Source organism: Leucopleurus acutus (assembly GCF_964270905.1).
Source record: "Leucopleurus acutus genome assembly, chromosome: 10".
Lineage (NCBI taxonomy): Eukaryota > Metazoa > Chordata > Mammalia > Artiodactyla > Delphinidae > Leucopleurus > Leucopleurus acutus.
In genome coordinates this window covers 36,032,151-36,045,552 of record NC_139153.1, presented here as the reverse complement: position 1 = coordinate 36,045,552, position 13,402 = coordinate 36,032,151, and the positions used below count along the sequence as shown (strand labels likewise).

General features: G+C 39.3%; 1 protein-coding gene across 3 annotated transcripts in view; it reads right to left on the bottom strand.

Moving 5' to 3' along the window:
• The window catches only part of DCP1A (decapping mRNA 1A), a 60,833-nt gene that overhangs the window by 18,563 nt on the left and 28,868 nt on the right, over positions 1-13,402 (bottom strand). For all 3 annotated transcript variants that reach the window (XM_082849130.1, XM_082849128.1, XM_082849129.1), the window contains exons 4-6: positions 12,553-12,619; positions 7,703-7,841; positions 737-850 (exon numbers count right to left, since the gene is read on the bottom strand). In XM_082849130.1, coding sequence (XP_082705256.1) covers positions 737-850; positions 7,703-7,841; positions 12,553-12,619 — 320 coding nt within the window. The remainder of the gene's footprint in view (positions 1-736; positions 851-7,702; positions 7,842-12,552; positions 12,620-13,402) is intronic.

Below are 13,402 nucleotides of genomic sequence, written 5' to 3'. Positions count from 1 at the left end.
CCGCAATGAGAAGCCCGTGCACCGCAATGAAGAGTAGCCCCCGCTCATCACAACTAGGGAAAGCCCACGTGCAGCAACAAAGACCCAACACAGCCAAAAATAAATAAATACATTTATTAAAAAATAAATAAAATAGGGTGGTGAGAGAGGCTCTCACCTTTATGGAAGACACTAGAGATCTGAAGGAAGAAAGGAAGCAAGCTACTTCTAGGAGGGAAGTCTTCCAGACCAAGGGAACTGTAAGTGCAAAGGCCTGTGCTGAGGCAGGGGCATGTGTGGCACATTTGTGGAAAGGCAGGAAAGCCAATGAGGCTGGGAGCAAGGCAGAAAGGTAGAGGATGAGGCCAGGGTTAGGGGGGCCAGATCAGGTAGGGCCTTGTAAGCCACTGCCATGACCCTGGCTTTTATTTGAGTGAGATGAGATACCACTGGAGGAAGGCCATGATCTAACTTATGTTATACCAGGATTACTTTGGCTGCTGGGTTAAGAATAGGGGAGGGAGTGGCAAGGGCAAATGCTGGGAAACCAGACAAGAGGCTACGGCAAAATCCAGATGCAAGATAGTTTTACATGGACCAGGGGATATGACATAAGAGGATGACATTACATTGCTGCCTGTACACACATACTTTGACAGATGAACAACAAATCAAACTTGTACTGCATTAAAATCCTTACAAAATGTTGACTCTGTTAGGTTACCTTAGGTGAAGTTAGGGCTTTAGCTGTACAAACCTTATCTTGGGACCCGGATGGCGTCTCTTCTAGAGTCTCGGTGCTTCCCAGATTGGAGATCTGAGTACTTGGCTGTAACCCAGGACTGGAGATATTTGAATTGCCCATCTGATTCTTAAATTAGAAGGAAAAGTATATCAGGTGAAAAGCTTGCTATTCTTTGGCTCACAAAACAGCATTCAAGGTTACTAGAAATATTATTTTAAAAGTCAAGCATAAAATCCCCCCAAATGTTTGCTCTGGACCTACATGTAAATTAACCTGTAAAATAAAATTTCTAGAAAGCTGAGCACCTGATTTTAGACAATAGTGTTAGTAACAACTGCTATTTTTATAACCCCTTTAAGGAAAAGCAAATAGCATTACTTTATCATGTACTCTTTTCCATTTTATTTTTTAAGTTAATATATGGTGAAATTAACTTTTGGAGTGCACAGTTCTATCTGTGTACCTGTCGCCACAATCAGGATATAAAACATATTGATCACCCCCCAAAACTCCCTCGTGCTATCCCAATGCAGTCATGCCCTCCCTCCACTCCTGGCAACCAGTGATCTGTTCTCTGGCACTAATTCTGTCTTTTCGGGAATGTCATATAAATGGAATGCTGGCTTCTTTAACTTAGAATAATGCCTTTGAGATTCATCCAAGCTGTTGTATGTATTGGGCTGGCCAAAAAGTTCGTTTGGGTTTTTTCCATAACGATCTTAAAGTTTTTTAACCATTTACCTATAGGAGGACATTTGTGTTGCTTCCAGTTTTTGGTGACTATGAATACAGCTTCTACAAACATTCATGTACAGGTTTTTGTGTGGACAAAAGCTTTATTTTCTAGAGTAAATTCCTAGGAGTGGTAATTCTGGGTCATATGGTAAATATATATTTCTTCTAAATTTTTGTACTTTTATTTTTTACATTTAGATCTACTGACCCATTTTAAGTTGATTTTTATATAAGGTGTTACATTTAGGTTGAGGTTCATTTTTTTGGACATATGAATGTACAAGTACTCTAATACCATCATATATTTTAAAAATTGAATTAAAAAGGTCTTTAGGGACTTCCCTGGTAGTGCAGTGGGTAAGACTCTGCACTCCCAATGCAGTTCCCCTGGTCGGGGAACTAGATCCCGCATGTATGCCGCAACTAAGAAGCGTGCATGCTGCAACTAAGACCCAGAACAGCCAAAATAAATAAATAAATTAAAAAGTCTCTAAACATCACTATCACAGATGACAAAACATTGTAATAAAGTGTTTAAAAATTCCTGTTAACTTGTATCTTTGTTCTTAGAAAGAATCCTAAAAAAATGATCACTAGATGGACATGGAATTTTTAGAAGCATATATTTAGGCTATATAATCGAGCATCTAGTGAGCATTATCTGTGTCAAAACAGACACCAAAACCAGTTTAGAACAGTCAAGGGACCAGACTTTTTAAAAACAGAAGCTCCAAACTTTAGTTCAGAGACAGATTAACTTTCTTGACACCATATTATAAAGATATGTGCCTAGTGCAGGAGTAGGTACTGAATGTGAAATGAATGGATAATATGCATTTTTTTTCTATTCAAATGACTTAGTCTTTGTATTATTTCAGAACACCATTTACTCAATGTTACGCATTTAAGCAGAGGTGAAATAGTCTGTGAAAGCTTATAAACTGTCTTATCTTCTAACATACCTCTTTATGTAACACCACCATCAACCAGTATCAACACCTTATGGGGAATCCTTGGAACTGAATTGTATTAGAGAAAATATAATGGGTTGGCCCAAAAGTTCGTTCCGGTTTTTCCACAAAATGTTACGAACTTTTGGGCCAACCCAATATAAACTGAAAACACTGCTCACAACAAGTTCTTAAGATGGAAGGTGCAAATGTTCAGGAGCATCTTTAAAATTGGGAGTTTTCACATAAAAATCCTGGCTTGTCATTTTCAGAGAGAAGCTGAATAATTTGGCACACCAGCCCATTTGGTAATGACTGGTTATAGCTGAGCTGCAACTGACCAGATGACACAGGGACAGGCTCGCTGTTGGTTTTACTTCCACTCTGGTTCACTGTGGGTGCCACTGTGGCCCACCTGGTTTTGGGACATGTGAATCTGCAATACTTACTTAACTCAACATAAGCTATAAGATGGGTTGTACTTTAAAAGGTTTCCAGAACTTCAAATATTTTATTACACTTATGCAGGGCTGTTCTTGGAAGGTTTGTTTGTTTGTTTATTTATTTATTTTTGAGGGTTTATTTTGGGTTTGTTTGTTAATGATAGTAACCAGTATTCATAAGAATTGGGAGAAATGGACAATCAGAAACAAACTTTTTTTTTTTTTTTAATTTTGTTTTTGGCTGCGTTGGGTCTTCATTGCTGCGCACATGCTTTCTCTAGTTGTTGTTGAGCAGGGGCTACTCTTTGTTGCGGTGCACGTGCTTCTCATTGTGGTGGCTTCTCTTGTTGTGCAGCACAGGCTCTAGGCATGTGGGCTTCAGTAGTTGCAGCATGTGGGCTCAGTAGTTGTGGCTTGCGGGCTCTAGAGTGCAGGCTCAGTAGTTGTGGTGCATAGGCTTAGCTGCTCCGAGGCATGAGGGATCTTCCTGGACTAGGGATCGAACCCGTGTCCCCCGCTTTGGCAGGTGGATTCTTTTTTTTTTTTGTTTTTTGGCGGTACGTGAGCCTCTCACTGCTGTGGCCTCTCCCGTTGCGGAGCAGAGGCTCCGCGGCATGTGGGATCTTCCCGAACCGGGGCACGAACCCGTATCCCCTGCATCGGCAGGCGGACTCTCAACCACTGCGCCACCAGGGAAGCCCGGCAGGTGGATTCTTAACCACTGCACTACCAGGGAAGTCCCACAAACAAACTTTTGGGAAGATAATTTTACAGTATTTGGTAAAAACCTTAAAAATGTCAAAATCCTTTGATTTACCAATCTCATTTCAAGTAACTTATCTTAAGAGAAAATTAATGCTAATTAATAACAAGACAGCTACCAAAGGTATACTTCTGAGTTCTTAAACAGAATTAGAAAAATCTAGGATATTGTTTATATAAGGCACAGAAATAAAAATATACAACTATTAACATCACAGTTTGCTTTTTCAAAAGCTTTTCATTCTACCAAATGAACTCTCCCAGGGACTCCCTGTGAGATAAATACTGTCACAAAAAGATATTGTTCTTTGGGAAAAAAATAGGTTACAAAAAAGTTAATGAAAAAGTAGTTTTAAAACTAATTAATAAAACTGTGTACTTAAATATTATCACACACATTGGGACATATTTAGACAAATTTGTAGAAGGATAAATAACAAGGCATTAGTAGCAATTATTTCTAGGTGGTGGAATTATTTTTTTTCCTGTTTATTATAATTTTAAAATATAAAGTTTTCTATAATTAATATGCACTGCTTACATAATAAGAAAAATAAGTGTTCCTTTTTTTAAGAACAAAAAAATCCCTACCAAAATCTAGGATTACATCCTGTGGCTAGATGTGACTCAGAATGGGCCAACCTTAGTCAAGGCCTGTGTTTCAGCTATCTTTCTTTACATTAAAAACAGGAAAGTTGGGGGACTTCCCTAGTGGTCCAGTGGGTAGGACTCCGTACTCCCAATGCAAGGGGCCTGGGTTTGATCCCTGGTTGGGGAATTGGATTCCACTCCACATGCATGCCGCAACTAAGAGTTTGCATGCTGCAACTAAGAAGTCCGCATGCCGCAACTAAGAAGTCCACGTGCTGCAACTAAAAAGATCCCACATGCCGCAACGAAGATCCTGTGTGCTGCAGCTGGGACCCGGCACAGCCAAAATGAATGAATAAATAAATAAATGAATGAATAAATAAATATAAAAAAACCCAGGAAGTTGGTTAAAACAAACTACTATAGGACTTGGGGAGAAAATGTTTATTATAAAGTGTTTTTATTTTCAAATAGTCTCTATTATAAATTCTTGACTCAAAAGTCTGGAATTTCCGGACTTCCCTGATGGTCCAGTGGTTAAGAATCCATCTTGCAATGCAGGGGACGCCAGTTCGATCCCTGGTTGGGGAACTAAGATCCCATATGCCAAGGGGCAACTAAGCCTGCATGTCACAATTAGAGAAAAGCCTGCACACCACAACAAAGCAGAAGAGCCCGTGTGCCGCAAATAAGACCCGACGCAGCCAAAAAAAAAAAAAAAAAAAGTCTGGAATTTCATTCACTGTATTATATACACTGGACAGGAGAGATTTAGAATTGGGATTAAGTTCCATCACTGAGGCCTAGCTTGTACCCCTGCCCTTGAAACTATCAATCTCCCAAGTCTCTACCTAAAGATAAAGGGTCCATCTGGAACCATCAGCACCAGAGAAGAGCCCATCCAAACTCTCAGATGTGAATTCATGGGCCACTGCTAAAACTAACTCCATTTGATTAGATGATAGGCAAGTGCAGACAAGAAACGAAACTCTTGTTTAAGGAAGCGCCACCTATTTATGGACGGTTTTCAAAATTAGAAAGAACATATTATGAAGTAAATATCAAAGATTTAACTAAATTCCCAAAGGTTTAGTCTTAATCCAACCACAGTAATTTCATTTATTCCACACCATGGAAGAAGAACAGTAATTACTGCACTTTCCATATTTTCTACTTTTGCAATGTTTATTAACTAGAAATCGTGTCAGTTTTTTTTTTTTTTTTTTTTTTTGCGGTACGCGGGCCTCTCACTGCTGTGGCCTCTCCCGTTGCGGAGCACAGGCTCCGGACGCGCAGGCTCAGCGGCCATGGCTCACGGGCCCAGCCGCTCCGCGGCATGCGGGATCTTCCCGGACCGGGGCACGAACCCGCGTCCCCTGCATCGGCAGGCGGACTCTCAACCACTGCGCCACCAGGGAAGCCCCGTGTCAGATTTTTATTCTGCTCATGTGACCTAGAGTTCCTTTACAGCTCTGTGTAGAAAAACAAGGCTTTAGTTCTTTCTTTCCTTTGGAGATTACTCACTTCTCAGCCTGAGGGGGAAGGCGAGCCATCTCCTGGAGTGTCTGCTCTAGTGTACAGTGCCTATACTTCCTATCCTGTGTGGCACCTTGATCTACTCATCACTGGGAAGAGGTGACAGAGCTCGGAACTTATTAGTTACTTATTGTCAGAACACCAAAAGGTCTGTATAAAAACAGAACAAGGCATCTATGTAGATAACCCATATCTCATTAAGGATATGAGAGGGAATTTATGGTAATATATGGTAACCTAAAAGTTCACAAATGATTCTTGAATTTAATCTCATCTAGTTTCCGAAGAATCAAGAAATTCATTATAGAGATGACTGCTTTTCCTATATTAATTTTCACAGATCCACAAATTCTTCGTAATTCTCTATGAGACACTGAGGAATCTGGTACAAACTGAAACTTCTCATGGGCTCTAAGTACATTTCTCTGCCCAGGAGGTGGGACCTTTGGTGTCTGAACATGAAGATTTGTTGTAGTTTACGGTGAATATGACTGTTTTTAATTAGGGGCAACTACCTTCTAGAGCACTGCTTCCAAAGTTTGTTCCCCGAACTCTAGATTCTTGAGATGTTAAAGGGCAGTATGTGAAAAATGGTCCTGTAGTCAAGTCAATCTGGAACTTGAGGTTACTGTTTTGTTTACTGTGGGACCTCTCAGAGTCTTGAGCACTGTAACGCCCCAAGAAGATGGGGGAGGAGAAGCCATTCTAACAATGTTTTCTTAACTCATTTGACCAATTAGAACCTCTTTTCAAGGACCACCTGTTAACAATGTAGAGGCTAGTGTTAGAGAACTGTTAAGGGAGCTACAGTCTTAGCGTTTTTCACACCTTGTTCCTTTAACTTCTGGTGAGGTGAAGATTAAACAAAAAAAGCTTAACTTAACCCAATGTTAGTAAAGAGTAAGATGACAATTACAATTCTGCTGAAACAAAGTGCAGCAGTGGAAACCTTCCACCTCACTCCAAGGAAGCGTGGGGCTTTGAAGTGCCGATGTCAGGTGAAAAGCCAGGACAGCTCCAAAGCCACAAGGTTTGAAGACCACTGAGGAACTGCCCACTGCTTGGCACATAGTGGACAGTTCATAAGTATGTATTGAATAAATTAATGAATGCACCACAACTTCCATTTAATTCAACTTTGGGGAGAAAATGTTACTGATTAACTTTTAAACTAAAATACAGGGAGGGAATTCCCTGGTGGTCCAGTGGCTAAGACTCCGTGCTCCCAATGCACGGGTCCCAGGTTTGATCCCTGGTCAGTGAACTAGATTCCACATGCCGCAACTAAGACCCGGCGCAGCCAAATAAATAAATAAATAAATATTTAAAAACACACAAACAAAACCCAGGGAATTCTGGTGGTCTAGTGGTTAGGACTCTGCACTTTCACTGCTGAGGGCCTGTGTTCAGTCCCTGTCGGGGAACTAAGATCCCACAAACCATGTGGCGAGGCTTAAATAAATAAATAAACTAAAATACAAAACAGAAAGAAAAAAAAAGCATTCTAGAAGAGCCTCTCATTTGGGTAATATTCCAAATGATGCTTAATGAGGGTTGTGCACCTAGCACCAATTACAGATCATAAATTATACGCTTCGGTATTACAGGGTGCAAGTTATCAGAGTACTTTTCAAAAACTACATAAATTCCTAAGACCTAGCAGAGCCTGCAGGGTGGAAGAAGAGGCATAAAACCTTTCCAGAACTACCTGCTACAGGCTAACTCCTGCAGTCCAAGATCATTTTCTCCCACAGTAATTTTACAGGAATAGAAAAAGAGTATTCTAAATTTTCTGAGGTAAGAAAATGTCTTTCCTTATCTTTTAGGCTTAAAATTATAAGATATGTTTTCTTTTTGAACTACTTATTCCCGCTGGCCCTGGAGGTGACTTCCCCAGCCCACGAGCCCCCCGCAGGTCTCCTCCTCCCTTTAGTTCTCCCACTCAGCATGCAGAGTCTCACCCTCTCATACTCATCCTTGGCTCTGCTTAGCATCTCCAGGATGTCGATGGGCCTGTGGTCACTGCAGCCGTTGGCCTGGCTGGGACTCTGCTTATCCCGAGCTGCTTGCTGGGACCGCCGTGTCTCCTCTTCTACCACGCTACAGGAGGAGAACCAGGTTTTAGAAAGACCTCTTTTGATACAATCTGACCCAAGAACTCTTTTGGTGTCCATCTTCCAAGGATACAGGAAGAATGCCACATGGTAACATTGTCCTCACAATACAAAACACAGAGCCTCGGTTACCCCATCCCAGGAGTATTCGACTACCTACTTCACCACCTCACTCACAACAGTACCAACTAATATATTTCACTGTCAGAAGGCCAAAAATACAGAATTCCTTTCTAGAGTGGGTAGAAGTAGGTACCTTTAAAACTCTACTGAATTATCTCATTCTCTCTCTTTTTTAAAAGTATGTCAAAATCAGTCAAACTAACTGGTGAAGTAAATCTGAAAATGGACAATGCCACCAAGACCAAGGAAGGCTGCACAGTTGAACAACCCCTGGGGAGAGTGTGTATTGATAATGGGGTAGCAAGGAGAAAGATCAGCTTCTTGAAAACGGAGGTCTTGGTGAATCTTCAAAAGTTAACGATAGCACTACAAGCAAACAAAAGATTTCCCTTGTTCTCTCCTTAAAAAAATCACTAAGTGGGTGACTGAGGTTAGGGTGACTGTGGTGATGCTCTTTATTTTGATTGGTGCTGCTTAAGCTAATTCTGCACTTGAAAATATATAAAGCATGAAAAGTCAAGGTCTAAGTCGAGGGTTGTGGTCTTCAAATCTATCTGAGGGGTTTCATTTCTTAGGAACATCCTCTCTCCCCTGCCACATATTAAAGTCTGAAGCAATTATAGCAAAATGTGAGAAACTGAAAGCTGGGTGGTGAGCACATGGATATTTTATTGTTTCTTATATTTTTCTTCAAGCTTGAAATAAAAGTAATAAATTTTAATGAGGCAACTAGTCTTTTTTTCTTTTAAAGATCCATTCAGGTTTCAATCCCAACTGTAATGAATAGGCCTACCTGCCATGGGGTATTACAGGTACAGCCACAACTTGATAATCATATTAATTGAGAACTTTCAGACAGTGATGGTGACAGGCAATAAAACAATTCAGTAGCAAAAGGCTTGTTTTTATGGACTAAGAGGAGTAGGACAACAACAGGCCACCCAGTGTCAGCTTTACTGCTTTAAAACAGCCTGTCCAGGAACTCCCACTAGTGTGTGTGGGATGGTTCTTTTATTTGAAAATACTGGGTTAAACAATATTAAACAGATTTTTTTTTAAACAGCAAAAACATTCTGAGTTTTTAACATGCTAAAATGTATTACGATTCTCCAAGGATGGGCTTATAGATTTCCCCAAATTTATTTGACCGTAGAATCTTCTCTTGAAGCAGGATTCTTATTTGGAAAACGCTGCTTTAAGGTAATGGTGTCGTTTCTCTATTTAGATTCTTACAGCTCATAATAGGATTATTATTTATAAAACAAATGTAGAATCATGGACTTGATGGCAGACTGAAAGAAGACAGGCATGTGATATGAGGATCAGACCAATTAGAATATTGTTTCATTTATATCCATACTGGTAATCAACTCTTGGGAAAGAAATACTGTATTGTGACAACTGTGAGGCCTGTTGCAAAGGAAAAAAAGACTGGAGAGCTCTACATTGGTTATTTCTCGATGGTAGATTACAAGCAATTTCACTTTCTTTTTTTGTACTTCTCTTCATTTTCCATAATTAACAGGCACTCTTTTAATAATCGGAAAAAAGTACTATTAAAAATGACTAATTAGTTAATACTCAGTTATAGGCCACATCCGCCTGAATCCACCTTCTTGCTCTCCTACATAGCTTCTCAGTTCTTAGTAACACCTTTCGGAATAAATCAATTTTTTACTTGAAGAATTTTTATTATATTGTGGCTGTCAAAACAGTGATAAGAACTAGATTTAACAGAATGGACAATAATGGGCACTTTTATTTAGATGCACAATATGCCCAAAAGAATTTTACCTGTATTTCTGGTTAAGAGAGGTGATATTCTGAAATATGTAGCAAATAGAGGCTGTATGCAGGCAAAGTTAGAGCAAAGAAGGATAAAGTAACCTTTTTATCTTTGGTGACCAGAACACCATTTATCACAAAGTTAATGTTAACATTAGGTATTCTCTTCAGCCATAAATAGGCCAGACACTTGAAAACTCACTATCAACAGTTTCATGAGGACATTCACTAATCAGTTTCAATACCACCCCTGCTTCTAGTAAAACAAGCTTAAAGCTTAAGCAAATGTCCCTCTTTTGGGCATTTCTAGTGAAGGAACCCTGAATGTCCTTCTTTTTCCTTTCTGCTTCCTGTTTCTACTTTCTCATCCTATATCTAGGCTCAATACAATAGTTTCAGATAGGCCTTCAGTCTTGCCTTAGGTGTACCACCTGCCCTGAGAGAGAAAAAAGCTCAAAATGGTTTCCTGCAAATAGCTGTTAGTTCTGCAAGAGCCAGGTTCTCTCACTTTGGGCCCAAAAGCTCTCAATCTGCAGGAGAAAGTCTATATATTAATATATTCCAAAGCATAGATATTTAAGAAAAATATTCTGGATTTCAGGACAACCAAGAATCAACAAATCTTTGTCTTCTAAGTTATCAGAAGCTGCCTCTGCTGTCACTTTCAGAACTACAAAATAGTAAAATAAATGGGTTTGTAAAAAAAAGTTTATCTTTTTTTTTTTTTTAGAGAAAAGTTGTTCTAAAAAGGAAGTCTGGTTCTAGAGAGCCAACAACACATTTTCAAATGAATGACACAAGTTCATAAGGAACAATGTCCTTGGGGTGCACACAGTAATAAACATGGCCTGCCAGTGGCTCATAGCTACAGCAAATAAAGCAGGAAGCAGATAAACATCCAATTGAGACATGTTAGCAGTCCTGGACTAAAATGTGGCCTTAGCCATGTGCACTTCTTTTAAAATGCAAATATACCTGGAACTGAGATTTTGGGCCTAATTATTTACACTTTTACAAGAATTAGTTTAAAATTAGACTGTTAAAAAGAAAATTAAGACTGTTTTCCCCCAGGCATGTAGGTAAAAACCTTGCAGGAGAGCAAAGGGAATTTTGATTTGACAGAGGGGAAAGAGAGGTCTGCATTTCTGAGGAGATTCAGGCAAAAATTGCAAAGGAAATATAAGTGCACCAGAACTTGCCACCCACTGCATCAGTTTGTCCAGGGCTCTGTAGCACCTCAGGCCCCTCCAGCACCTAAGTGTCTTGGGCTCCCAGAAACCAGAATGGCAATACCAGCAATACAGATAAGCCACATGAGGGGTGGCTTCTGTGGGCCAGTCTGAGAAAGGTCGATGAACCATCCCTCAGAACATCAATCCAATGAAAATTACTTTCCAAATTCCAAGATTCTGGTTTATAAGAACTCTCCTGGAACATAATCCATTAGAGGATTGGGGACTACTAAACCTAGAATCTGTGTCAAAAATAAGTTCTCTTAAAGGAAGTAGCCACGGATGTGTGCAGAAGTTCTCTATCAGTTACTGAACACAGTTCTACCTGCTACAGTGGATATCTGGAGAGAACCTAAGTCAGATCCACTGCATGTGCTGGTTAGGCTGTGCACTGGATATAGAGGATACCCTCTGGAGCTAGGCAGTTCATATGGCTCTAACCACATGTTTAACAGTTAAATTATGATCTGTCTGCAGGACTGAATACAATGCAGTCATTATAAATACTAGAATGCCCTGGAAAAATGCTGTTGACATGAAAAGTAGGATGTACAGTATGATCTTACTTTTGTAAGTGTAAAGAAAAAAGTGTTGCTTGCCATTCCAGTTCAAGAAACATCAAGCCTATAGCTACTGCAGTTGCCCACAGAGAGTGTGCCCTGAGAGGAATTCAGAATGGAGAAAAACAGGAAACATTCTGTGCTTTGGATATACTGGTCCTTAGATTAAGATGCATATCTAAGGAATCATTTCAATGACCCCAGATCTTGCATCTTCTCATACATAGAAAAGCACTAAAATCATCAACTTGAGATGTCTGTTCTTTGCTATTGGCAGTAATCTTTTGATGCTTGACTACATGTTTTTCTCAGCAAAAAAGTTCATATATCCTCATTCTTTTGGCATTCCATTCTCTAGCTCCTTTTTTTTTTTTATTAAAGTATTTTAAAATTCTTGTTACTATTGCTGAGGGTCATATTTTGAATTCTTTTTTTCTTACTTTTTTGGTTTAAAAACAAAGTAGTCTTTAGCTGGTTTCAAATATGTAAATATATTTTTTCCTATGGTATTTTCCTCTTGGTGGTAACATCTTAAGTAGATGTTTTTTTCTGATGTATATATATTAAAAAAAAGTTCATATATATCCTGGCTCCTCCTTTACCTCCTGGGAGCAGTTCCTCAGAGCTCTCTGAGAGGCTATCTCCCAGGCTATAGCGCTCAGTAAGGTCACTGAATAAAAATTAACTCACAACTTTTATGTTGTGCATTGTTCTCTCAGTGGACGTAAGAAACAATCACACACATCAACCCAAGGTACACGTAAAGAAACAGACTGGAATCAAACAGACAAAAACGGTAATGCTAGTAAGTAGTAGGATTATAGATAATTTTAGATTTCTTTAAGCTTTGCTGCCTTTTTCAAAACTTTGACAATAACAGGAAATCAGGGGAAAATACGAGTTAGTGGACTCCAGTAACAAAGAGAAAGGGGAAAAGTCATTTTTTCATCTCCCATATATCACTAATTAAATCTATGGTGTAAACAGAAATACTTACTCGGCCATGAGTTTGGCTATGCGGTGACAGTCATTCTTGTCATAAAACCAGATACTGTATATTGACACTTGAAAAACAAAGAAAAAAAATAAGGGGAAATGAGGTTTCAATACTTGGGTAATATGTAAGTAACATATTATCACCATAAAATGTCACAGAATTTACCATGAGGACCTCAAACTGTTAACAGTTACTCTAAAGAAAAAAAAAGCCTCCCCGCAAACTGTTTAATAATAAAATTATTAATAAAATTAGGACAGCTAAAATATTCAGATGAAAATTGCAAAAATTGTTGGTTTTAGACATCATTACCAGATCTCATCAAGCTTAAGATGCCACTAAAGTATAAGATAAACTATTATTTTATGTATTATCAAGAAAAAAAATGCTGCCAATTAAACTAAGAATTAACATTGATTGTGTGGAAAGGGAACGTTGCCTACCATTCCAGTAAATATCTTATGTTGCCCTAGCCTGCCATCAAGCCATCAGCCACTGCAGCGCCCCCTACCCCCCATGGTGAGCCCTAAGGCAAATTCAGGATGGAGACAAACAGCAAACATTGTGTGCTCTGGATACTGGCCCTAGATAGTTGCATATCTAAGATGTCTATCTAAGGAATAATTTCAATGGGCCCAGACCTTGCATCTTCCCGTACACACAAAAGCACAAAAATCATTAACTTAAGGTATCTATTTTTTGTGATTAGCAGTAATATTTTGATGTTCATCTACATGTTTTCAGCAAAAACTCCTACATATCCTGGCTCCTCCCTTACCTCTTTGGAGCATTCTTCAGAATTATCTGAGAAGCTATCTCCTGGGCAATAGTCCTCAGAAAGGTCTCAATA